This window comes from Protopterus annectens, chromosome 13.part0, assembly GCF_019279795.1.
Source record: "Protopterus annectens isolate FY-2018-M chromosome 13.part0, PAN1.0, whole genome shotgun sequence".
NCBI lineage: Eukaryota > Metazoa > Chordata > Ceratodontiformes > Protopteridae > Protopterus > Protopterus annectens.
In genome coordinates this window covers 598034634-598062606 of record NC_056747.1, presented here as the reverse complement: position 1 = coordinate 598062606, position 27973 = coordinate 598034634, and the positions used below count along the sequence as shown (strand labels likewise).

At 42.7% G+C, this 27973-nt stretch overlaps 1 protein-coding gene across 1 annotated transcript in view; it reads left to right on the top strand.

Moving 5' to 3' along the window:
* Positions 1–402: 402 nt before the first annotated feature.
* LOC122787508 (tapasin-related protein-like) overlaps positions 403–27973 on the top strand; it is a gene marked incomplete at its 5' end in the record, with an annotated part of 196956 nt that continues 169385 nt past the window's right edge. The window contains 1 exon segment of the mRNA XM_044054264.1: positions 403–741. Within this exon segment, the coding sequence (XP_043910199.1) occupies positions 403–741 (339 nt within the window).

Genomic DNA, 27973 nt, shown 5'->3' with positions numbered 1-27973 from the left:
GTTTACTGTATGCCTACAAATATTTTAATGAATGACTCATTTTAATCACTTTTACTACTGGCAGTCTCTAGAAAGTCTTGTTTACTGCTATTGAACTTAGAAGTTGTTATACTTATTTGAAAAACACTTTTTAATCGTATCTGACAGCACTGGGTGACACTGTCATTTAGTACTACACAAAGACTCAACAAAATGAGATATTTTTTTGATAAGATGTCATGTTCTACTTTTCAACTGCACAGACTTTTATAAAAAATAGGAAGAGTCATATTCAGTATATCAGCTCATGTAAAAGTCATCTTAGATTAGTGTGGCAAACAAATTTAAAAGTTCTGCTTCTATTCACTTTCATACTGCTGCCTAAGTAGGACTTACATGTATTAACCTTTTTTCCTGTCCAAGGTGTGTACATTGTGAGCACCAAAACTCCAGTTGTAGAGTCTGAACTTGGCAGAGATGTTCTCTTGGACTGCAGCTTCTCTGCTGATCACAAGGTTGATGCGAATATTGAGTGGAGATTACAACAGAAGGGAACAAAGAAAAAGCTGTTTTCATACAGTAGCCTCAGTAAACATGTAGAGCATATGGAAAACAGAACTGAAGTATTCTTAAATGAGTTTTCCAGAGGAAATGCCTCACTGTTGATAAGAGATGTTGGAATAAAGGATGCTGGAACATATATCTGCGTAGTCTATGTCCCACCGTTATACGAAGACATTGAAGTGCAGGTGGATATCCTGGGTGAGTGTTCATCAGTCAGTTGGGTCAATTATGTAATGATATGAGGTGCAACACTTCTTATGTATGTATGTACTTTATGCAGTATACTAGGATGCAGAGTTGGTACAGGCACAAAGTCATGATGGCCACTGCATGACACTTTTAAACCAATGTAATGTTAATATCATCTGACGTCCTAGACATTATCTGCCATATTATACTATCTTTATTTAAATGGAAATAATGGTTTTATACAGAATTTGTAAATGTGCTTGTCCATGTTGATAAAGCAGTAGTGCTGATGTGTTTATTTTGTGTATAAGTGTCCACGTCCAGAGGGAACAGAAAACATATACATGCACATTTGGTAGAATAAAAGAATGCTTATATTAATTTTGTTTCATTCTTTTATTGCAGCGGTTTCCCCAAGTTATTTTGTTTGTCTGTGTATGTAATATTTCTCTCTGTCCCTGTCCCCACCTTTTTCTTGGTTAGGAGGATCACTGTATCTATGACGACAATGGTTTTGCTGCTGATAGCTGTAGGATAGCCTCTTCATTTGTATTACCTGCTTCTTAACACAGACAGCAAACAATGTCTTATAGGTTCATAGGTTCCTTCCCTTAACACACACACACTTCAGAACTGTTATTCATTTGGGTACCAGGCCAGTTCTCTTTTCCAACTTGGAATTACCTGAGTTAGGAGTAGCTTTTCACATTATAGCTCAGTTGTAAGTCTGTGACATTCTCAGCCCATACTATGTGAGGAAGCAGATGTCACATATTCACAGTGGCAAGTCCTACTTTTCCACTATAAACATTGGTCACCAGTTGCTGTACATTCATGACAGTCGTAAGAGTATGGCAAAATAAATTTGTAATGTATCCAAAGTACTAACATTTTATACTTTTTACAGTGACTTGCATGTCTTTGAACTCAGTGCCACAACAGCAGGGGAAAACTTCACTGATATTTTCCCCTTACTCAATACACTTTACTTCTCAGAACAGAAGAAAAAGCTTGCCTAGTTACTCAAAAAGATATTTCATGGATGTGAGAGAGCAAACGGACCATCACACGACTGATAGAAAGATATACTAGTAATCATCTCAAAGTTAAAATGTGCTTAGAGTTCAAAACAAATGCATCTGTTCTTTTTATTTTTGAACATGATATTGTTGGCCAGTTGCTATATTGACTACTCCCTTAATGAGCATTAGTGTTTGCATGCACAGACTTGTATGTATGTGCACATGCACAAATGCATGTGAGTATTTTTCTTTCACTGCAAAACTTTTATTTATCTATCTTAGTATCATGACAGCCCTCAAGTCAAGTTATAACTAGATAACTCACAAATAGCTTTCCACATTTTAGATATGTGACCATCAGAACAAGACTGTTTTTAACAGTGTGTGGGGGGTGGGGGTTGACAGCTCAAAATAATACAAGTAAAGGAGTTGCAGATCTTCATAACCTACAGTAGGAATCTGTTATCATGACAACAATTATCTGTTAAAAGATTCTACATTGTAGTTGTGTAAAGTTTTGGAAAATTGTGCCTGAGGTTATTGTTGTTTCCTGTTCTTTCCTGAAAAGTTACTAGATGTCCTTTTCTGTGTGATTTGTAACATTTGATGTTATGTAGTCCTATTTCACCATAATTCTTGCTGGATGGGTTTCGAGGCCGATACTAAAGCTCAAGAGCTTTTACTAGCTCAAGGCTAGCTCCTATCCCATGGTGCCTCACGGCAATTTCCCAGATCTCGTTTGTCGCAAAAGCTTCGAGGTTGTGTCTTACTGGCTCGTTGGCTAAGTAAAACTATTTTTTACTTTAGTCTTTTTCTACCTTATATATATCTTAATAGTTTCTTCTGTATTGAGCGACTGTTTTTGAGAAGTTTTCAACCCCTATTCTCCCCATAGGACTGTACGGCCCATTTAAATTAGAGGGCCTTAGTGCCCGTTTAAGTTAGAGGGCCTTTCCTCTGTGTGTGTGTGACTGTTGTAACAAAAAAAAAAAAACAAAAAAACTTTTCTTCTCCTTACTCTTTATTTCAGTGTTTAACAATGTCTAAAGATAAAGACAAGGATCACAAGGATCATCGCCCTTTGGGCTTCAAAAAATGTGACAAGTGTGCGCAGAAAATATCTCTTACAAACAGCCACACCAGTTGCGTATATTGTCTGGGCGAAGCCCATTTACAGCAACCCTGCACCTTCTGTCATGCTTTTAGTACAAGAGTGTTAAACGAAAGGAAGAGAAAACTTATTGACAGGGGTCTCATGACTAGTTCCTTCCAGGAACAGCTGGAACTTGGTCAGGCAGCTCCAAAATCTTCAAAGAGAAAATCATCGGCCCCAACTTCTAAAGCATCGGAACCAAGGCATTCCAGTTCCGACTCTGCTTCATCTTTGATGCAGTCCATTCCATCGGTTCCGAGAGAGTCTTCGGTACCAAAGATTTTGCCCAACATCGAGACTGTATCTCCTAATTTGAGATCTCCTATTTTGGAGAGAAGGAGGTCTCCTTCAGTCTCCACCAGATCCTCCAAGACCCTATCAGATGAGGACATTGAGAGGGTGGTGAAGAGGTTGCTTTCGGATCCAGCTCTGGCTAAAAAATTGACTCCTCCAGACCCAAAGGTCTCAGAGCCATTCCCCGTACCGATCACTGTTACTCCTCCGACTGCTTTGCTCTCGGAGCCTATTACATCAGGTTCCTCTGTTTTCGACCCTTCAGCCCCAGGGATTCAGCCTGTTTGCTTAGAGCCAGTTACTCTATCCTCAGTGGCTCAATCTGGAGCCGAGTGTTCTGGGAGCCGATGCTCTTGTGTTGACTCCGAGTGGGACAGTCACTCTGGGTTCTCTTTGGGACCGACCCTCCCTCTTAGAGCCTCGGCTCGACTCAGCTCGGCTCCCACTTCTGCTTCGAAGCTGCTCCCTCTTGCTAGGAATCGACCATCCGCGCCCTCGGAGCAGAGGTCTTCTTCGGAGCTGGGGGAAAGGCTTTCAAAGCTATAGAGAAGGCTTTATCCTCTGCCAAAGCCATTCCTTTGGAACCTGTGTCCCACCAGCAGCAGGCAGAAACCTCTTCCCCCCTGCCACCCCCACAGCATAGGGAACCAGAGGCCCAAGTAGCCTCCATTGCAGGCGCCCCCTCTTCCGAGACCTCCCAAGATTATCCCACTGGAGAGCTCCCTCGGAAGAGGTTATGTAAGAGGAAACATGTCGACTCCCCTGAGTCTGTCACATCAGACACTGATTTAGAGGAATCAGAAGGGTCCCCTAGATCTCCATCTGAGGATGTCTCCTTCTCTGACATCCTAGAAATCCTTAGACAGAGGGGTAATTGGAAGACCTCTAACCCTACTGAGGATGAATCAGTGTATCTTGAGGCCTTTGGCTCCCGACCTTCCACCTCTTGGGTAACACCGTCTTATGACCAACTTTTGGGGGTCATTTTGCAGAAAGCATGGACCTCTCCAGATTCAGTGGAAGCCGTCCCGAGGAGGCCAGACAAAGACAAATTTATGACAGCACCGGAGGAATAGTCTTTCCTTAGCAAGGGAGTTCCAGTTGATGCTGTGGGGGTAGCAGCAGCCACCAAGAAGGAATTATCTGAGACGTCTTTAATATCCATCCTCCTAACAAGGAGTCCAGGACAATGGATAGGTACGGGAAGCGTACTTTTTCTTCAGTGGCATTTACACTAAGATTGCTGAATTACCTGACTCATTTCTCTCATCTTCAGAGGGGTCTCCTGAAAAAGTTAGGAGATACCCTCCAGGGTTCAGTAGCTCCAGGTTCCATGGACAAGGTTTCCGCACAGCTGTCCACCCTTACTTCCATAACTAACTCTTCCATGAGGCTGATCTCATATGTGGCAGATGGAGCGAGCAGGGCAGCAGGAATATCCCTCAGAAGACATTTGTGGATGCGCCTTTTAATTTTACGGAATCCTTCAAGTCTTCCTTCACTAATGTTCCCTTTGATGGTTCATCTCTCTTTGGACCCCAAGTGAAAGAAATTTGACTAGGTGCGAGCAGGATGGAAAAACCTTATCTTCCGTTGGAGTCCATTTCTCTCTCCCGTCCAGACCCTATCCCAAGGGTAATACAGGAGGGAAAATGTGGTTACGCAAATCCCAAAAAGGTTTTCCTCAGGCACAAGGTCAACCCTCCCCCAGGGGCACAGGGGGAGGATATAATGGAAGACGCTGCCCTCGTGGAAGAGGAGGTCCGCAACATCAGGGAGACAGAGAAGCTTTCTCTGATCGGCCCCTTCCATCAACCCTGAAGGGTTGTCTGACTGTCTGTCTCTGGAGGCAGTCGGGGGTCATATATTGCTGTACCCATGCACCTGGCTATCACTCAAGATCGCTGGGTACACACAGTAATATCCAGAGGTTACCTGACTCCCTTTATTTCCGAACCCCCAACAAACCGGTCTCTTCCAGACGTACCACCCATCCAACTAGACCGTGCAACATCAGAGGTCATCTCGTTGCTGCAAAAAAAGTGTCGCCCAAGAAGTCCCCGCAGAGCAAGTAGGATCCGGAACTTACTCTCGATTTTAGTTCCAAAAAAGGCAGGACCCTGGAGATCAATTCTAGATCTCAGCAGGCTCAACAAGCATGCAAGAAAATCAAAGTTCTGAATGGTCACGATGCAGTCGATATTTCCCTTTATCGGGAAAGACAACTGGATGTGCTCAGTTGATCTCCAGGATGCGTACTACCACATCAGAATGGACAGGTGCTCCAGGAGACACTTACGCTTCCAGCTGGGAGCCAGCCATTTTCATTTCAGAACATCGCCCTTTGGCCTCACTACAGCCCCGGAGTGTTTACCAAATGCATGGCAGTGGTAACGGCTCACCTGAGACGTCAAGGACTCCAGGTGTTTCTGTACCTAGACGACTGGCTCCTCAATGCTACCACCAGGCATCAACTCATAAGGACCAGGGACAAGACTAGGCATCACTGTCAACTTGCAAAAGTCAGTCTTATCTCCCTCGCAGCATACTGTATATCTAGGCTCAGAGATAGTGTCTAACACAGGAAAGAGTGGAATCTCTACGCAGTCAGATCAGATCCTTATTAAACAAACAAAGAGTCCAGGCCAGAGTAGTCCTAGGGACTATGGCTTCCGCCATCTTATTAGTTCCTCTTGCTCGCCTACATATGAGGATTCTCCAGTGGATGCTGTTTGCACAATGGTCGATGCAAGATCTTCCATTGTCTCACCAGATATTAATAAAAAATGCATGCAAAAGGGATCCGACATGGTGGTTACACACGAAACAACTTATCATAGGTCGTCCACTTGTTCCTCTCCAAGAGAAAGCTGTTTTGACCACGGACGCCTCCCAGATAGGGTGGGGGGCATTATCTGGGAAAGACAGTCCAAGGTATGTGGCAAAACCACGAGAACCAATTGCACATCAATGTTCTGGAGATGAGAGTGGTGCAAGCACTTCACAGCTCCCTTCCCACTGAAACAATTGCGATTCAGTCAGACAACATGTCTGTCATGTGGTACAAACAAGGGGGAACCAAGTCTTACCCGCTTTGCAGAGCGGCCTTAAGAGTTTGGAAATGGGCGATGGATACTCAACGCTTCCTGATAGCAGTGCATATTCTGGGGAAATCCAACGTAATAGTGGACAAACTCAGCCGAGCAATTCTGATGCCTCACGAGTGGTCCCTGAATCCAATGGTTGCAAAAGAGATCTTTCCCAAATGGGGCCAACCTTGATGCGATCTATTTGCCACTCACCTGAATACCAAATGCAGCAGCTACTTTGCCCTCATTCCCCATCCGGGGATGTCACCCAGGGATGCTCTAGTTCACGATTGGCCCCTAGGACTTCTCTATGTCTTTCCTCCCTTTCCACTCATACCCAAAGTAATACAGAAAGCAAGACAGTTGAACAGTTCCTTGATCATCATTGCTCCTTACTGGCCTCGACAAGTTTGGTTTCCTTTCCTGTGGCCCTACCTTTTTGAGAAACCATGGATTCTGGACCCATCTCCAGATCTCCTGATTTATCAATCTGGACAGTTCCACCCCTCCATCCACACCCTCAAATTGACAGCATGGTTGCTCCAATTCCACGTATAGCCAGGTGCATTCCCTTATCCCCAGTGGTCAAGCACATCCTAATTTCATCCCATAAACCTTCCACTCTGATACTATCTTCTAACAAATGGAAAAGGTTTTTCCTTTGGGCTACGAATCGGGGCTTAGATCCATATACAGCTCCTTTAGAATTCATTTTATCCTTCCTAACAGCAATTTTTCATGAAGGAGCGGCAGCCGCTACAGTCAGAGTTCAATTTGCTGCCATTTCCAATTTCCATTTTTGTTTCATGAGAAATCCTATCATGCAACACTCACTCTGTAAAATCTTCTTAAAAGGAGTTCTTCTTCTTAGGCCCCCAATAAAACAAACATTAGAACCCTGGGACTTAAATTTAGTCCTTTCATCTTTGATGTCTGTACCCTTTCAACCATCCTCGTCGTCAGACTTAAAATTGTTATCATGGAAAACCTTGTTCTTGGTAGCTATAACATCGGCTAGGAGAGTCTCGGATCTTCAAGCCCTAACTATTCGACCTCCTTACATTATCTTTCACAAGGATAGTCTCTCTCTCTCTCAGGACAAACCCTTCCTTTCTTCCTAAGGTATGCTCAGAACACAACCTGAATACTACCATTGAGCTACCTGTGTTTTTTCCAAACCACTCTAATAAATCAGAGTATAGACTTCACCAGCTAGATGTCCACAGGATACTCAGATTCTATATACACAGGACCAAGGAATTCAGGAAATCTGATCAACTTTTCATTTCCTTTTCTGACAAAAGGAAAGGCTTACCCGTTTCAAAAATTACTCTTTCAAAATGGCTTTCGGATTGCATATCCTTTGCTTATCAACAGCTGGTAGACAATTACCGTTAAAAGCTAAAGGTCACTCTACTAGGGCTGTAGCTACTTCATGTGCCTTTAAATCTAGGCTCCCAACTGACACTATTTGTGCAGCAGCTACTTGGGCAAGACTACATATGTTTGTCACTCATGACAAATTGGATTTGGCCTCCCGGGACATGTCATCCTTTGGGTCCGTTGTGCTGAAGAGTCTCTTCGCTTCGGGATAAAGCTGTCCCATCCAGCAAGAATTACGGCGAGATAGGACTACATAACATAAAGAAGTTATGTACTTACCATAACGTTCCATGTTTGTAGTCCATCTCACCTATATTCTTGCGTCCCTCCCTCCAACCCCCTTCCTGTTTCTGAGGGATCTAGTGCACCTTTTTTGGGGCTGCCTGACTTTGGTCTTTATTGTCCACCTGGAATGGATTACGTTTCTAATCCTTTGCTGTATTTATACAGCTTCTTTCTTATTATTACCTGATAGGTATTTATTACTTTCTTGCAAACTAGGTCTGAGGAACTGCCGCGAGGCACCATGTGATAGGGGCTAGCCTCGAGACAGTAAAAGCTCTCGAGCTTTAGTATCAGCCGAGTCAGAGCCGAATATCGGCTCCGAATCCATCCAGCAAGAATATAGGTGAGATGGACTACAAACATGGAACATTATGGTAAGTACATTGTAACTTCTTTTTTTCCATAACTTTTGCACATATTGCAGAATGCTAAAAGGTGGTCTGTGTGTACTTCATGTTGTCTAAAACTGTATTGCTTCAATTGTGTATAGATTTTTGAATATCTTTAATGTTTTTTTTTTTGAAGAAATTGCATTTTACAGTTATAGTTTTTAATGTAACATTGCTCTAATAAATATTATTTAATAACTCTGGTGGCATTCAGACTTAAGTATCCCAAGAGAGGATACAGTCTGTGGTACAAAAAATATCAAGATCCCCCAGGAAATCACAGTGTTTGTGTAGTGGAAATAAGCATTACAGGCTGAATTCTGGGAATAAACCAATATGCAACAGACTTTTATGTCTAAGCAATTCAACTTATTTATAGAGCCTGGCTGTGTGAGGAAGAGGGAAAAAAGCCCCTAAGTGGCATGAGTGCTAGAAGAGCAGGATGTGGGAGGATAGGAGAGAGCAGTTGGTGCTAGGTTACTTGTACTGGAGGGAGAGCATGCTGGTCCCATCCGTCAAACACCCCAATGAAAACAGAGGCTTGCATGGCAGTGAAATGGCACCGCCAAACTGGTGATGGTAGCCTTCATAGTGTAATATCTGGGTGGAAGCAAACACAAGGGGTTCATCAGGCACCTTTTATGACAGGGATGCTCATGTCCAAAACAGAAAGAATGGATAATGTGTCCTTAATAGAAACACTAAATCCCCAACCAGGATACCCACGAGGAGTGTGTGCATTGCCTGGGAGCGGTTCAATTAAAACCTGAATGTTCCATCTTTGCTGCCTTTAACTGTCGGGCTTTGGAAGACAGATGGAACACACTTATTCTCAGGGGTCTTCTTCCTTCCTCGGTTGAGGCTCACACCCCTACCTTGGCTTCATCTTTGTCTTTTCTTTCAGCTAAGGAGTCAAATTGGAGGTCCCTCCCTGCCTCCCCAAAGGACTCTCTCTGTTAAGACGCCAGTGGTTCGACCCCTTGGATCCACAGTAGTCTGCTCCCTGTTCAGATCCTAAGGTCCCTCTGGATTCGGGGTAGATTATTTCTGTTTTCCCAACTCTGACATTGGCTCCTACTTCAGATCCTATACCTTTGGATCTGAGGACCTCTACTAAGTCTCCGTCTTTGTCGTCTAAATCTAAGCACTCCTGGCCCCCCTCGTCAGCTTCTTCCAGGTCCTTGAGAAGTTTCTCTAAGGCGAACATGGACAGGATAGTGGGAAGGTTATTTAAGGTCCAGATCCAAATGGGAGTAGTTCCCGCACCATCCCCTGTCGGAACCATGAGCTGCCTGGGTGACTCTCTCCAGACTCCTTCTCCAGTCCGTCCCCCCGGCTTCAGAGCCTAGAGTTTCAGGACTGCCATACGTGTCGGACTCAGTGTGGAGGATGCTTCCTTCCTCGATACTGAGTATGTCCTTTACTAGCTCCGTTCCAGCCTTGTCGGAGCAAAGTGAGTCTTGAAGCCATGGCATTGGTGTCTGGTCTGGGGGACTGGGATTGGCTCCATCCTTTTCAGAACCATCTCTTTCCTGGTGGGTTTTGCACTCAATAGGTCGGGTCCGATCCCCTCTGGAGGCCATGGATCCGGTGTAAGTCCTGTCCATTTCTTGTTGGTAGTTTTGGCCCCGGGTGATTCGGATAGGCTTTGCCAGATCCTTCAGCCTTTCAGGTAGTGGAGAGGGTCTTCTCCTGGGTTGGAGATTCAACTGTACAAGTTCCTCAGTCCACCCCTGTATGTCTCTCAGATCTAGGCCTTTCTCTCTCTCTCATCATGCCACTGGTCTTCCCATCTCAAGTGGCCTCCAAGACTTCCCTGCTCAGGTGGGATCCCCTCTTCTGATACCTCCCAGAATACCCTGCTGAGGAGGTTCCTCGGAAGAGGACGTGTAAAAGGAGGCATGTGGACTCCCCCCTTGGAGTCCTTAACTGAGGATACTGACTTAGATGAGGGGAAAGGATCCCCCAATCTCCACCTGAAGAGGTCTTCTTTGGAGACATCTTGGAAATTCTGAAGCATAAAGGTGGGTGGATGTTCCCAACCTCATTCCTCTGAGGAGTCAGTTCTCTTGGAGGCATTCGGGATAGGTCCATATACGTCCTGGGTAACCCATCTGGCGAATGCCCTAGTGGATTTACTACCTCACCGCACGTTGAAGGAACCGGACGCCATCGAGCCCATACTCAAGCAGCCCAATAGGGTTTTAGTGCCTCCTACAGACAGGCAACATTGGAGTAAGGGTCCCGTGGTTGATGCAGTCGTGGGGGTGGTGGAGGAGACTGCTAATATCCATCTGCCAAACAAGGAGTCCAGAGCTTTGGACAGAATTGGGAAGTGTGTTTATACCTTGGCAACTTTTGCACTGAGGTTATTAAACTATCTAGAGCATTTCACTCGGCTCCAGATGGACCTGGTCAAGGAACTGAGAGCTTCCTTCTCAGAGTCCATGCCTGCGGAGGAATTTAAGAAAGGTTCTCACAAGCTGGCCATTCTTTCATCTATCACTAATTCTTCAATGAGGTTAAACTCCCATACCACAGAGGCCACCATGAGCAGCTGGTTCAATACTTTCCCCAAGGAGTAACGCCTGGATGAAGCTATGTGATTTTGCAGAGCCGTTCAAGATGTTGTTTGTCAATACCCCTTCCGATGGCTCCTCCCTTTTTGGGCCATCGGTTAGAGACACCCTCACCTGCAGAGTAAAGGATGGGAATACCATTTTTGTGGTTGGAATGAAGTTTTTCACACACCCCCTCCAGAAGTTCTTTTCCAGAAACCAGCACGGGGGCAAGAAAATTTGGTTACACAAGTTGCAAGGTCCTTTCCAGGCCCCACGCAGAGAACCTTCCTGTAGAGGCAGAGAAGGAGGGCTTGATGGTAGACGCCACCCCAGAGGGAATGGTGGTCCACAGAAGAACCCCCTTCCAATAAGCCCTGCCAGTGCTCCTGAGGTGCTGCCTGACTTTCTGTCTCTGGAGGCAGTCCTGGGAGGATTAGCTTTGCACCCTGATGCCTGGACCCAACTGACTCAAAACTATTGGGTTCTAAATGCAATATCCAGAGGTCATTATATTCCCTTCCCTCACTGAATTCAAGAAATCTCATGGATGTGGCACCCGGTCAGTGGAAGCAGGCAGTGCAGGAAATTCAACAGCTGCTGCAAAAAGAGACTCATCCAGAAAGTCCCAACTGAACCGAGAGAATTCGAAACCTACTCCCGATGTTCTTCATTCCACATTGCTGCAGTCCTAACACCTGGGGTAGTCCGCTGTCCCAGTCGGCCCGAATACCAAAGTATATGGCTGACGTCGGTCAAGGCGCATTAATCTGACGTCAGGACGTCAGGGTACAAATGCGCATGACCGACGTCATATCCTCAGTCTTTTTTGCCGCATGGTCCGATGCAGAAGCAGTTTTGCGAGTGCAGGTTGGCGTTCTGAAATTTTCTGAAGTCGGAGTTTCAGACCGAATCAAAGTTGGCTAAGTACCCCGTTGGGGAATATTTTGTTTTTTTTTCTTGCCTCAGTATTTAACCGGATGTCAGAAAAAGTGAATAACTGTATTTCTTGTGGGAAACAGATACCTCATAGGGATTACCATACCTTGTGTATACCTTGTTTAGGGCCTGAGCACGACGTTGTTGGCTGTCGCTCTTGTGCTAGATTTAACAAACGCACTATAAAGAGAAGATTAGACTGTGCCAGGTTAGTTTTTGGGAAGCGTTGTAATTATAAAATGCCGCCGGATACTCCGACCCGCTTCCAAAAGCGCAAGGACAAAGCAGCAAAGCCTAGGTTGGAAGAACCGTCAGTCCCGGACGTCGGTTCTTTAGAAGGCTCAGTGGAGCCGGTGGTTCTGCCTGAAGTTTCTTTGGAGTCTCAGGGAGAGACTTTACTGTTACAAGATGTGTCCTCTCAGGAGGTAGGCCAGGCTGAAGGGGCTTCTCAGGTGGCTGTTCTCCCTCTATTCCTAAGGTGGTTAGGCCCTCCCCTTCTGTTTCCAAGGCTTCTTTGAGAGGCAGGCCAGGTTTAGCTTCAGTGGGGTCTCTCCTAGTTCTTCAGGATCTTTGCCTAAGAAACATATGCTTAAAATGGCAGAAGATTTGATTACTATGATTAGAGGTTCTATGCCCCCTCCTGATAAGAGGCCTAGGGTGGAACCTGAGCTTGAGAGTTTTGAGCAGTGTTCGAGGCTTCTGAGTCTTCGGCTGAAGACTTGCAGGAGTATCCTCCTTATTCTGATTCTGATGTGGATGATTCTACTCCTTCGCTTCTCCTCCTGAGGATTTTTCTTTTCAGAGACTCTTCATTCCATGAGGGAGCATTTTAAATGGGAAGGTCAAGATTTCTCTGATTCCAGGAAGAGGCTTAGGGAATTTTTGTTTTTACCCCAGCATAGGCCTTTAGCTATACCTCCTGTTCTGGATGTGGTGGAAGATGTTTTGCAGAGGCTTCCTGAACCCTGATTCTTTGCCTCCTGCCCAAGTTAAACCAGACAGGTATTATAGGGTGCCTGAAGCTCATAAGTATCTTTGTAAGAGTCCTAGGGCAGACCCAGAAACTGTTTCTCAGGGGCCTAAAGGTGTTAAGGCTTCTGTTGTTAAAAATCCTGTTCCTCCTGATAAAGAGGCAAGGGCTTTGGATAGATGGGGAAAGAAGGTGTATACTTCTTCCACTTTAGCCATGAGGGCTTTGAATTGCCAGTTCCACATGTTAAAATATCAAAATTATCTCCTTTCACAATTGAAGTCTAAGGTAGATGCTCTGGCGGAAGGTATTGAGTGTAAAGAGTTGCAGGATTTAGTTCATGTGTCTGAACAGGTGGGTAAGCATTCCTTGCAATGCGGTTTTGATGTTGTGCAGGCCTCTTCGAGGGTGGCTGCCACTGGTTCTGTTCTTCAGAGGCACGCCTGGCTGAGGGATCAGAATTTAGCTGAGCATGTTAAGACAAGGATTTTGGATGCTCCATTACAGTCTGACGTGTTGTTTGGTTCGCCTGTGGAAGCAGTTTTAAAGAAAATGGAGGACAAGGCTAAGTCTATGCAGACTGTTAAAGATTTTTTACAGGTTCAGCCTCCAAGTTTAGTAGAAATTGGCCTACTAAGGGGTGGACATATCCTGCTTATGATTCCCAGTCTAGGGGTAGGTCTAGACGTGGTAGGGGCAGAGCTCAAGGTTCTTTTAGGCCTAGAACAGGGAGTTCACCTGCTCAGTCTTCTGGTGAGGGCAGGGGTCAGTCCTTTCGTAAACAGACCCAATGACCTGCCTTTTCAGCTGCCAGTGCTTTCGCCTGGCAGCACCTTTGGGAGGAAGGCTGGCACTTTTCAAAGAAAATTGGAGTTTAATTACCCAAGACAAATGGGTATTGGATATCATTCACCACGGTTACAGGTTTTATTTCCATACCTTGCCTCCTTTCAAAGGCATGCCAGACATTCCTCCGCTACAAAGAAAAGAGGCTCACAAGCAAATTTCTCTGTTACTCCAAATAGGGGCCATTCAGCCGGTTCCTGTGCCAGAAAGAGGCCTAGGATTTTATTCTCGCCTGTTCCTAGTACCAAAGAAGGGGAACACGTGGAGACCAATTTTGGATTTATCTATCCTCAACACTTATCTGGACATTCCCAAGTTCAAAATGTTGACGTTACAACAGCTTTTACCTCTGCTGGGCAAAGATCACTGGATGGTAACTTTAGATCTCAAGGAGGCTTACCTTCATGTACCTATCAGACTAAGTTGCAGGAAGTATCTGCCTCCTCGAGCTGGGAATTCCCATTATCAGTTCTCTGCATTGCCCTTTGGCTTATCTACTGCGCCCAGAGTATTCACAAAGGTTCTGGCTCCAGTGATAGCTTACTTCAGGTTAAAAGGAATACAAATCTATCCTTACTTGGACGACTGCCTGATTCTGGCTCAAGAAAAGGAAGACCTTTTACAGCATTTGGAATATGTGATAGCAGTGCTAAGATGCCTGGGGTATTCTGTGAACGAAATAAAGTCCAGTCTAGTACCCTCTCAAGACATGTGCTTTCTGGGTGTGAGACTGAATACAGCAACCCAGATGGCCTTTTTAACCCCGGACAAACAAAAGAATCTTTCCCTTTACTTCCATCAACTATCTCTTCAGTCCGGGCTGACTGCAAGGACAGTCCTTCAAGCCTTAGGGTTCATGGCATCTTGTATTCTAGTGCTTCCCAATGCCAAACTGCATATGAGGAAGTTGCAATGGTATCTCAAAAATGTATGGACACAGCACTGCCAGAATTTGGACACTGTCATTCAAATAATACCTTGCATTCAAAAGGAATTTTTGTGGTGGGCTCAGGAATGTCACCTAAACAAGGGACTCTCTGTGACCCGGCCAGAGGCGAGTCAGATTCTAACGACAGATGCCTCAGACATAGCTTGGGGAGCTCATCTGAATGGAAAGTGGGTACAAGACAAGTGGCCTGCCAGACTACAGCATCTACATATCAACATGAAGGAGATGTTAGCAGTCCAGTTTGCATTAATGGCTTTCAAGGAGTTACTTCTTCCAGGGCAGGTGTTGATTCTAACAGACAACACAACTGTCATGTGGTACATCAACAAACAAAGGGGAACACATTCTTACCCTCTATGCAGGCAAGCAATGATTTTATGGGAGACTGCGCTCAGCTTGCAACTAACTCTTCAGGCAAGGTTTCTGCCGGGAGCACAGAACTCCTTAGCAGATGTGTTAAACAGGCAAATCATGGATCCCCACGAGTGGAAACTGGATCTTCATGTATTTCGGAAATTGACAGTGTCATGGGGAACTCCAGACATAGATCTGTTCGCTTCTCCACTAAACCACCAGCTGCCAAAGTTTTGCACGAAAAGGTTTCATCACACAGCTTGGAAGGTGGATGCTCTTTCTTTCAGTTGGAAAAATCTTCATGTGTATGCCTTTCCACCTCTGCCTCTTCTTCCAAAGGTACTCCTAAAGGTCAGACAAGACAAGCCAAGGATGATTTTAATAGCTCCAGATTGGCCTCGGCAACACTGGTACCCATTACTGAGGAGTCTGGTAAGGAAGCCTCCATGGCCTTTACCTTTGATTCCACACCTATTGTCTCAGAGGGACGGTCATCTACTCAATGTCAAGCTTCACTCTCTTCATCTAACAGCCTGGCATATTCTGTTTTGAAACATAGCAGGTCTCAACTTCCTCAACAAGTTTTGAATGTGATTATGGAAGCCAGAAGACCTAGTACATGGAAAGTGTACGCAGAAAAATGGAAGAGATTTTTATTTTGGAGTGCAGCAAAGAATTTGGAGGTTTCTGAGCCTAATTTGAGTGTGGCTCTTCAATATCTTACTGAGTTATTGGACAAAGGTTTGTCTTTCTCTTCCATAAAGATTCATGCTGCAGCAATTTCAGCTCACTATGATTGTGACCCACCATTGTTTTCTCATCCTTTGTTCAAGCAATTTCTTAGAGGGGCAAAGAATATAAGACCCCCAGAGCTCCTACTCCTGCTTGGGATCTCAATTTTGTGTTGGAGAAACTTACTCTACAACCTTTGAGCCTGCGGCTACTGCTGAATTGAAATACTTGTCATGGAAGACTGCTTTTTTGTTGGCCATTACTTCTGCAAGAAGGGTTTCTGAATTGCAGGCCCTTATGGCGGTTGAGCCTTTTTGATTTTCCATAAGGATAGGGTATCATTACGTACTAATCCTTCCTTTATGCCTAAGGTGGTTTCTAGTGTGGCTTTAAACCAAACTATTCATTTGCCTACTTTTTATGCAGATCCCCAAAATAAGGGGGAAAAGATTTTGCATACTTTAGATGTACACAGGCAGTTGCGTTATTATTTAAGCAGGACTAAGGATTTTAGGCAGTCTCAGCAGTTGTTTGTTTCTTTTGCTTTGAGTTCTCAGGGCAAGCCTGTGTCAAAACAAACTATTTCTAAGTGGATTGGGTTTTGCATTGCATTTTGTTATTCCCATCATGGCAAGGAGATTCCAGCTGGGATTAGGCCTCATTCCACTAGGGCTACTGCCATTTCAACAGCATTTCTAAGGGGGGTGGCAACTAAGGATATTTTGGAGGCAGCTACTTGGAGTTCAGTGCATACTTTCTCTAAGCATTACCACCTTCCTCTTTACTCTAAATCTAGGGCTGGTTTTGCCACGGCTATTTTGCAGGGCATGTTGACAGCTCCTGCTTCTTTATGATTTGCCAGCCTCCCTTACCTCTGCTTTGGGATTCTACCCAAGTGTTAGGACTGCAGCAATGTGGAATGAAGAACATAGTACAGTTTTGTACCTACCATAAATGTAGATGTTCGATTATCCACATTGCTGCAGTCCAATTTACCCTCCCTCCTTCCCCTCTGTGTTTAGGGGTGGTTGTGTGGGTGGGTTATACTTTTGTAAATTTGTATATATTGTATATATATTTGGTGCAGGAGTGTTTGGTGTTTTTTGGTTTTGGCCTTATCTTTTTAGGGTCTTCTGACATCTGGGGCAAGAAAAGACTGAGGATATGACGTCGGTCATGCGCATTTGTACCCTGACGTCCTGACGTCAGATTAATGCGCCTTGACCGACGTCAGCCATATACTTTGGTATTCGGGCCGACTGGGACAGCGGACTACCCCAGGTGTTAGGACTGCAGCAATGTGGATAATCGAACATCTACATTTATGGTAGGTACAAAACTGTACTTTTCTTTTTAGTGCTGAAAAAGACAGGGGACCCAAGACACGTTCTGGATCTCAGCAGCAGTTAGCCAAGTCAAGCCCCCTTCACTAGGTTGATCTTTTAGGTCTTGGGGTCCATGCCTGCAGCCATCCTATTAGTTCCCCTCCCCAGGTTTTTCATACAGGTTCTACAGTGGACACTAGCCAATCAGTGGTCCATTCTGTCTTCAGCCCTTGTCCCTCTGCATCAAATTGACTTCCATTTGCAAACGTCATGTCAGTTGGTGGGTTCTTTCTGACAATATTATCCTCGGCACACCTTTTGTCAACAATCTTCTGATAGCTACTGTGACCATGGATGCTTCCCAGTTCTGGAGTGGGGGCATTACAATGAACCTGTGTCCCCTTGAGACATGAAGTTTCTATCCTGGAAAATAGCTCTCTTGGTGGTCGTCACTTCTGCCAAGAGGAGTTTTGAGCTTCAAGCTCTGTCTTCTAAGCCTCCGTACATATTGTTCCAAAGGGAGAGAGTGTCCTTATGCACTAATCCATCCTTTATGCCTAAAATGGCTACAGAAAGCAGTATCATCCATTCAACTTCCAGTATTCTTTCCCTATTTTTTAAACAAAGGGGAGTATGTTCTTCACCTTTTAGATGTTCATAGAGAGCTCCATTTTTATTTATACAGGACCAAGCAACACAGTCTGACAAACTTTTTATAGCCTTTTCTTTGACTAGACTTGGACATGTGGTATCAAAAATTACCTTGGCAAAATGGATCTCTGATTACATCTCCTTCATTTATTCTTCTAGAGTGTTGCAGTTACCTAAACCCCCTAGGGCACATACTACCAGAGCCATGGCTACTTCATCAACTTTCTATACCAGGACCTCTATTGACGACATTTGTGCAGCAGCTACATGGTCTAATAATCATACCTTTGTGTCTTATTACAAGTTGGATGTTTGTTTTTTGCCAGGAGCATGGCTTCCTTTGGCTCGATGGTGCTCTGGCATGTCCTTCAATGAGGGCTACCCAAGGTTCTATATGTGGGGACTCTGACCCTGTTGTGAGAGTGAATGAAGGAGACAACATTAGATTAAAAAGTTATGTCTTACCATAACTTGGCATCTGTGTTGTCTTCCCTCATTCATCCTCACTTTCCCACCCAACCATCCCCCTGCCTTTCTTCTTGAGGAACCTGGATGAGCTCAGGATTGTTAAGTCCTGTATCTGAGCCTCTTCTGCCAGTCTTTTGTGTCTGTGTATGGCATGACTTGATTTGGCAAACTCGATCTGAGGTAGTTGGTGGATGCAGGGTATTGTTGATATGAGGGAGGAGATTTAGAGTCAGATCAAAGTTTGTGGAAAGTGGCCGAGCGGGATCCAAATGTCAGATCTGAGCTCTGTCATAGGGATGAATCAAGGAAAAACCCAGATGCCAAGTTATGGTAAGACATAACTTTTTATTTGCCTGGACACTTAAATACAATTTCCAAGTGCAGGTGCTTTTATTGGAATGATTAGTATTTATAGTCATTATGTTAATAATATGTAATATGCAGATATTTCCCTGAACTTCACTTTTCAGTAATGTGCAAGGCAACTGTCTTAATTTTTCTTATCCATTTAAGGTCTGGCACTATAACTGTTTATACATAAATAGATCTAGTTCATTTACTTTCACAAATTTCTAATTCACTTCCATTAACACCCAAAACTCTTGTCTGTAATACATTTTGTTCCGATCCCCTTCGGTTATACTTGTTAAATATCTGTAGTGCCTCTTCTCAGGCCTTCTCATCAAAATTCATATTTACCTTGCCACTTCTTTTCCATTTGCTCATTTAAATACTTTATGCTAAGTTATAGTTCTTTGCAAATTATTAAGTACTAGAAAAATGTATTCTTTGTCTTCTCTTTCTAGAAGTATTTTTATGTAATGTTTATGTGTGTGTGTGTGTGTGTGGTGTGTTTTATATATATATATATATATATATATATATATATATATATCTATATATATATATATATATATATATATATATATATATATATATATATATATATATATATATATATATATATATAAAATGTATATAATGTATGTATATACATAAACACATATATAGCTGCATGTATGTATATATATATATATATATATATATATATATATATATATGTATGTGTGTGTGTATATTATAAGACAAACTTTGTAACAAATTAGCTAGGTGAAAGAAACATGCAGAACAAGTACATTTGAGCACTTTTGTTTAATTGTAAGAAGTTCATCAGAAATGAGACAACTGAAAAGTGTCTGTGTGTGTGTATATATATATATATATATATATATATATATATATATATATATATATATATGCACATATATGTATGTATGGGTCTACTTTCTTTGATTGAAATACCATCATTTCAAACAAAGAAAGTATGACCTTACTTTCACAAAAGTGCACTTCAACAAAATTGCACTTTCGCAAATTCCGGTTCAGCAAACTGGCAATTAAAATAAAAATTAAACTTTATAGTCCATTTTGCAGGGGGGCAAGCTGATGACACCACATTCTTTTTATTAGTTTATTTAGGACTCTGAATAGATGACCATAACTGCACAATTTCTTAACACTTACAGCTCATATTGTCAGTGTAGCCTTGTACGTGTCCCCATCTCCTGTACTACCTGTTTAACACTGCACAACTTTGTTGAAAAGTGTAGGTGACGCAGTGACTGCAGAATCACCCTTTAAATGAAAATATGCAATGACACTTCAGAGGTCGATATAGACTCCTAAAATTAATATTCTAAAATGTTTGTCCCAAAATACCATGTATTAGTCAGCCTAAAAGTCTGGGTTTAGATGCAGTCGGTTGTATATAAAAACAGATTTTTGTATGCTATGCATGGCTGCGCGATCTTGAGTATCTTACAGTGTACAAAGAGCAAGGGTCTAAAAAGCACAGACATCAGCAAGCAAAATTTACGAGAATATGTGCCGTCTTTGGTGCTCTATACTTCTTTTTGTTTTTTAAAGGGGAGCTATACTGTGCTATATTTCCTCTGATAATGCTACAGGATATCTTTTCTGACTTAAGTGCATCAGTCTCCTTCATGAGTCATTAAGCATTTTTATATTACTAAACTTTTTTTTTTTTTTTTAAAGTAGAATCGATTTATGCTAAACTTTAAGTTTGATTATAAACTTTACAAATTATAGGAAGATATCTCGCTAGTCTTTTCAGTAGCTTCACACACTTTGAGACTTTGTCTCCTCTGTAGAGCTTCCCTGAAGAAACTGAGTGTGTAATTAGCTCCAGTATGCTACCTTAAAGAAAATGTTCAGTTTGTAAATAAAAAATATACATTTAGTTTATTCATCAATTAATTTATTGTATCTTTGCTTTCTGGTCTGTGTTATTGCATTCGTATCACTCAGTGCTGCTTATAATATTTTAGTATGTTTTTTCTACAAAATTACCATCATGGGGCCTGCCATATTTGTTAGTGTGATCTTGTTTTACTGCTTTATATTGTTTTCAAAATCCATTTCAAGTTCTCTTCATATGAGTCTTGCTAGATATAAAGTGATGTCTTGTTCCTTCCCAGTGACAAAATGACAGTATTCTAAGTCAACTCTTATATCTCATGGAACACGATTGCTTGCATTTTTTCCAGAATAGCTCTCATATGTGTTTCCGTCAGACCTTTTTTAGAGCCATTCACAGCAGTTTTACATTTTCAACAAAACAAAGCTAAATTGCCGGCTTTTGTATGGATGTCAATTTGTATTTCAACAAGTATAAAGAGACCCTCCCCCTCAATTTTTCTTGAGATGGCAAATCAACCACTTTTTTGATCATGTGCAAATGTCAAATATTAAGGGATGTACAAATTATTGTTGCTTTTCCTGAGTGCATACAGTGGGAAGATGCATTTTTTATCTTGAATGTGTAAAAAAAATATATATAGAACTGTGTTGTCTTTGCTGAAATATTTTACTTGTATTCATAGGTAGGTACTAAGCTATCTGCCCGAGGGCATTTATAAGCATAGCCAGAGTGTCGGCTTTCGCCGCCCCATTGATTAATTAACTGATCCTCTGTCAAGCAGAGTCAATGAAGTGATCCCGGGGGTCTGTTCTGTTACCCATCCACTCGTCAAGGTTTCTCTTGAAGAGTGTTAGTGAGAGGCTCTGCCTGATGTAATTTGGAATTTTGTTCCAAAGCATGGGGAGTCTCTGTGACAGGAATCTATCCCTCCAGCATGTTCTATTTATTGTTGTGGCGAGGTTTAGCTCACTAGAGCGTGTGGCTCGCAGTGACTGGGATTTCTTTAAGTGGAGCATGTCCATCAATTCTGAGTTGGACATGGCTTTGTAAGTCAGGCAGAGATCACCTCTGAGTAAGCGATATGCCGCTGAGTACAGCCGGAGTTTTTTTTCTGTCGGGCTGCATAGGACATATGTTTGAGACCAGTAATCCTCTTGGTGAGGTACTTTTGTGGTCTTTCCAGCTGTTGGAAATGTCGTGTGAGGTACATCCCAAATGGGGCATTGTACTCTATGATGGGTCTAATGAGTGACGAGTAGAGGGGCACTATAACCTCTTTATTTCTAGATGCGAACCCTTTAGTAATTAGATGGGCCACATAGAAGGATTTCCTAACTACTTTGGCAGTATGATTGTCAAAGGAGAGATCACTGTCTACCTGGGGTCCCCAGATCTCTTATTACCTCTTCTGTATTAAGGGGTCTGGCACCTATGTGGTAATTCGTAGGTGTTTTGTTTTTCCCAAATGGGATGACTATGCATTTTTTGGCATTTAGCTTGAGGCCATGACTTTGACACCAGGTGTCCATCTCAGTAAGGCCCTTTTGGAGGATGTCCGTGTCAGCCGGAGAGTCAGTTATGGCTCCCAGTTTGCAGTCATCGACGAACTTGGTTAGCCATAGTCCTCCTGTGTTTGCCTGTACTTCTGAGAAGTATATGCCGAACAGTGGGGTCCCAGGACCGAGCCTTGCGGGACACCACTTGTGACTGGTCTAGAGTCGGACCTGGAGCCCACTATTCTTACCATGTGAGTTCTGTCAGTAAGCCAGTTGGCAACCCATCTCGTGACGTAGGGGGTTTATGTTCAGGCTGGTGAGTTTTTTTGTAATACCCGAGTGGGGAATGGTGTCGAAAGCCTTGACGAGGTCAAGGTAGGCTGTGTGAACCACCTTTCCATCGTCTATGGCCTTGGTGACTGTCTCGAAGAAGTCAACCAGGTTTAGGAGGCATGATCTGCCCTTAACAAAGCCAAACTGGGTCAGGTCAAGTGTTTGGGGGTTCCCAATGTCTTTATTAATGAGTTCCATGATGATGCGCTCCATAGCCTTACAGACCAGGCTAGTCAGGCTTATGGGACAATAGTTACCAGGGTCAGTTGTGGCCCCTCCTTTGTGGAGAGGAATAACCATTGCTGTGTGCCATTCTATGGGCATGTAGCCTGTGGAGAGGCTGAGGTTGAACATTGTGTTTAGGTGGGGGGTTAGTTTGTTTTGTAGTTCTGTAGTTATGCTATCTGTTCCCTTACAATGCAGCACTTTCCTATAATTATGTATCAAAATAAGAGCAACCTTCTGCTCTTCAGTTTGTGGTAGGAGACATGTTGACTGGGGCACAAATGTTTTCGTGTGTGTTTCTTCACTTCTGCTGTTGTACTGTTACCCTCTTGATTTATGTAGTATAGTAAGACATTATAGAAACTACAATCCCTAAGCATGACAAAGTTGTACTTGTTCATAGTGTTGTGCATAAGACCAAAATAGTATTCTGTACTTTTACAGTGAAGCCACACTCAGCATCTCATTCAGGTTCTACAGACTGAACCTGTGTTATGTGCATATCCATTTTCTCCTTTGTTTTAATATTAGGTGTTCACTTGAAACCCATAATCCTTATGTCTTTGTTTCATTATCAGGTGGTGACTTTATCAAAGCCGTGATCTTTAAGCATGATAAAGTTAGTGGTTACTTTCTGTACTGCGCACAAAACTAAAACACAACTGTTTGTAAAAGTGTTTCACTTAGAGAAAAGAACACCTTCAACAAGAGGAGTGTTAAGCACCATGTTACTTGAAGAAAAAATCTTGCATATCTTTATAATGTCACAGTTGTACGTATAGCCGGCTTTAGGCACCAGACCACACCAAGTTATCTTATCCTGATATTTTGTTAAGTCTGTCAAACCAACAAAAGCTAGTATAGCATTCTTGTATACTTAATAAACTACATGGATAACTCTTATGTATACCTCCTTTAAAATTCAAAAGATATTTCTGGTTGTAGTAATAGTGTTTTAAAACTCCACTGCCAATCATGAGCGGCAGGTGATCCGCTGTGGCAACCCCTAACTGTGAAAAAGCCAAAAGAAGAAGAAGACGTAACAGTGTTTTGTCAAGTAACAGACATCAGAATTCTATTAAATATTTTACCACTGACATAATGTCGGTGACTTAGTTAAATCCTGCTGTTGGACATTTTCTCCACTTGCTATACCCGTGGCTGCAGGGGGCCCCCATTAATCATCCTTGAATGTGTGGGGTCCCCACAAAAGCTGCTGCAGATTGGGGAAAAATGAGGAAGAAAAATGTACTAATTATGCTCTTTAACCTGAACAGGGCTGTGATATTACCCTGTTAGGATGAAGCTGATAATGAACATGAGCAAGGTAAGTACTGGAGAGATCAGCAGCGCAGAGTGACCAAGGTAAGCACTAGAGAGATCAGCAGCTCAGAGTGACCAAGGTAAGCACTAGAGAGATCAACAACCCAGAGTGTCCAAGGTAAGCACTAGAGAGATCAGCAGCCCAGAGCGACCAAGGTAAGCACTAGAGAGATCAGCAGCCCGGAGTGACCAAGGTAAGCACTAGAGAGATCAGCAGCCCGGAGTGACTTATCTTGGTGCAAAGTAAGAAGAGCTGATACTTCTGATAATCAGGGATGGTATTCTCTTTTAGGGAGTTTTATAAATACAAGCATAACACCAGATAGTACAACACTCAATTCCTTTACTTAAGAATTCAGTGCAATCCCAAAAATAATAAATGCTCAGAATCAAGACTACGTTTTAAATATTACTCTAATGCACTTAAAAAGTTAGTAGAACAACACCTTTTGCATCAACACATATTTTTGGACTAAAAGTATAAAACTCAGATGTTTGGATTGATTGACTGTTTGTAATCCTGAATGATTTACCAGCAAACCAAACTTTTTGTGAAGGAAGTAAATGTATGAACAAAATCAGGGACGGTCTGTGAAATCAGGGACAGTGACAGGTATCCATTACTGCTCAATGAGGTAAATAAGTGACTTACCCCTGCTGCTATTTGACAACTGCTAAACAGGAGTCACTGATCTGGTGTGGCAGTACCAGACTGTATAAATGGATAGTGGGGGCTCCCTTAATCATCATTGACTCTGTGGGGACCCCCACAAAAACTACTGATTGAAGAAAAATGAGGACAAAAAATATATCAGTTTTCTGACTGAGCTGTTTAACCTGAACAATGCTGAGATATGAACCTTTTAGGATAAAGCTAATAGCCTCTGGTTTCAACCATACCCTTTCTAAAACCAGCCCTGCTCAAATGTGTGTATACAGAAAGCTCCTGGGATCTGGGGATTGTGTGGTTATTACAACTTTAATTTTCATCATAGTCAAACCTTAGAGGTGTGCACATGAATTCATTATAGCTTGTGATTGAGCTGAGGACAGTGTGGTCATTGTTTACTTTTCTCACAGACCTCAGAGGTGTAAAAAGAAAGTTACTATAGCTTGTGTAGGGGTGGTATACTGTCTAAGAGCAACAAATTAGAATATATTACTGAAATCACTCTCACAATCACACATCAGGCACATATACATGGGGCTGACTTTGAGGTTTAGGGGTGTGGAAGCTTGCTATGTATACATATATCAGCAATCACTTGAAATATATGGCTAAGGCAATTTAAACCTCTGCTTTCATCCTAATCTAACACCAGAGGGATGTATAGGCAGTGACTGTCTTTTGTGGGGGGAGTTAGGGAAGGAGGCAGTATTCCCAGATAAAACCTGTGTATTTCCACAACTGGCTTGTTAGTTTATTGTGAGCTACTATTTTGTCAGCTTTGACCATTAAAGTCTTGGGCACAACTTATGTCTTCCTTGAAAGAAAAAAAAAGACTGAAATTATTTTCTTTTTCATGTTTTTTGTTTAGGCCACCATTGGAGTAAAATGCTGAGAAAATGCTCTAAAATGCATCCGAGGGCACATATATAACCCCTATGGCTTTGGGGGCACCAGCTTAATTGAGTTATTTCCTAAATGGTTATTACTGTGCTGTCTTGGTCAGGAAAGGAGTGCTGAGAGAATACAAAGAAAACTAAAGCTGAACAGCAACAGTAAATTTCTTTCCTTAAAAATAATTTTTGTTCAAGCCATTATTGGATGAAAATGGTGTGTAAAAAAAACCCTTTAAAATGCACTTCAGAGCTTATAGAAAGTTATGGCTTATTGAAAAAGCTGACAGTAAGGCAAAATGTAGGAAAAGGAAGGAAAAAGTAATGTGCATGGCATGGGGGAGCCCAAAAGGGGATGGTGGATTAGAGGAGGGGACTGGAAGGTGTGCGAGGGGTGGGGGTTGAATCAGTAGGCCTAGTCATCACTTCATTTAAGTCCAGACCTGCACATATAGTTGTTGTAATGTATCATTGTTGCAACTAAATGCCAGTGTCCCTTCGTTAGACAGGTCAACAAAGTGTGGTATATAGGACTGTTGTAATATAACAGGTTGTAGCTAAGGTCTGTCTGTGCGTACTACTCCTAAAAGTTTGCAGCACAAACTAATAGGTTTCTTAGGAGGTGTGGCAATGACAGGATGATACTTATACTGGAAGTGCCTAGGAGGCCCCCAACTTGACATTTGCTGGGGGCCCCCAAAATGCTAACACCGGCCCTGGTTGTACGTATTTATTTATTTTTGTGAAAGAATATATGTGCAAGTCCTGTGGAAACCTGATAAGGAGAATGATGAGAGGGAACAAAGAAAATGAAAACAGGAGAGAGAGAAAAAATAAGGGATAGCAGTACCTTAATCTGCTTGTAGGAAGCAAGCCCAAAGCAGTGACAGTAAAATAAGCAGACATCATCTACTCTGGAAGTGGCTAAAGAATACCTTGAATTAAAATTAAATTGAGCATTTGTTTGTGAAGTAATGATATATTTATACGTAGCATGCTACCTTGTAGGTGGAATCAAGTACTTGGTATTAGCTGTTGAACAGCTATCTGATTTTTGGTAAGTGAAAGATGAGTACATAAGTTGTCTTCATCAGTTATTAGCCAAAACATGGACTTACAAGCTTGGGCGAATGGTAGCCTGAGTTGGATAAAAAGTTTGCAGGCAGTTTAGATGGTTTAGAACTGTTTCACATTCTTTGTCTGTATATATTGGAGGCCCTAGTTTCTGACATTTAATTAGACTGATCGTCAAAACAGAGCATAGTTTCTGAAACTTGTTTATAATGATCCTCTTTCAGGTTGTAGAAAAGTCCTTAAGCTACCACTTGATATCAATAAAGTATGTGTGACCTTCCTTTACCAAAAAAAAAGAAAAGACTACCACAGTTGGAATAAACATAATTTTACTTGTACACTGACCATTTAATATTTATTTGCTATCAAGCATTCACTTTGCTTGACTGTTATTATGCATGTTGTAGAGCTCACAAAATGTGATAATTGCTCAACATTCCCAGACTTGAGTAAAAAGTGGCAGAATAGACTTGTTCTTTTGGAAATGCTTAGATTGTGTATTTGCTTGGTAGGTTCACCAGCTTCTTTTTCACCACCCAAAATGTAAGTGTTTGGCCTTTGATGTTGGACATAGCTGCACTTAACTGAAGGTACTTCCACAGTTATGTTTATGGATCCCAAACTCAAATTTTCAAGTCAAGAAGCACTTACTGATATGCTGCTTTCAATCTATATGCACTTTAAAATATAACATCTGAAGAAGTTAACTTCATTTTATCTCCAACCTGTGGGTATACGGATCCGTATCGGATCCGAGCCGGCAACTTTTTTCTAGCATCTGCTCCAAGCTCCTCCCCTTACCCATAATGCCCTACCATCTCCTATCTTCCCTCAGATCTCGTTTGCCGCGCCAGTAGTGTGCATTGTGGTCTCCTTTGCTCTGAGCTAAAAAGGGATAGTAAGTGGAAACTTTTTGCTTATATCTAGGTGTGCTTGTCTAGGATTACCCTTCCTCCCCTTCTATAGTAAAGCGTTTTGCATTAGAGTAGTAGTTAGGCCTGCCCTTCCCCTACCTGTGTGTGTGTGGTTATTTTGGAAAGGTAGTACTTATACCTTTGAGTGCAGGACTATGGCTGACCAGCTAAAGCCTGTGTTCAAAAAATGTACAGAGTGTGGCCATAAGCTTTCCCCTGCCGATGGTCACACTCTGTGTGTGATATGCTTAGGAGTGGCACATTTATCCACTCAGTGTGCTGTCTGTTCAGGCTTCAACCCTAGGGCTGTTAGGGATCGTAAGGTCAAGCTAGTTACCAAAGGCCTTCTCCCTGTTGCCTTGCTGGATTCTGCCTTGGCCACTAGTTTACCACCCCAGACAGGGACTCAACCTCCCTCTTCGTCTGGCGATGGGTCTTCGAAGGACAGACCTTCAGTTAGTGAGTCTGACAAAGATAGAGAAGGAAAAGGAAAGGCGCAGAGAAGAAAGGGAGAAAAAGTAAGACGGGCATCGTAAGAGATCCCCAGACAGGGAGCTCATTCTCATCCCCCCATCTAAGACCATGAGGCCTGTTTCTCCTCGGCTCCAGACACCGCATTTCTCACCAGAGCCGTTGGAACATTCGGACCCAAGGCCCTCTGCGCAGACCAGCCAGATCCGAGTCGGTG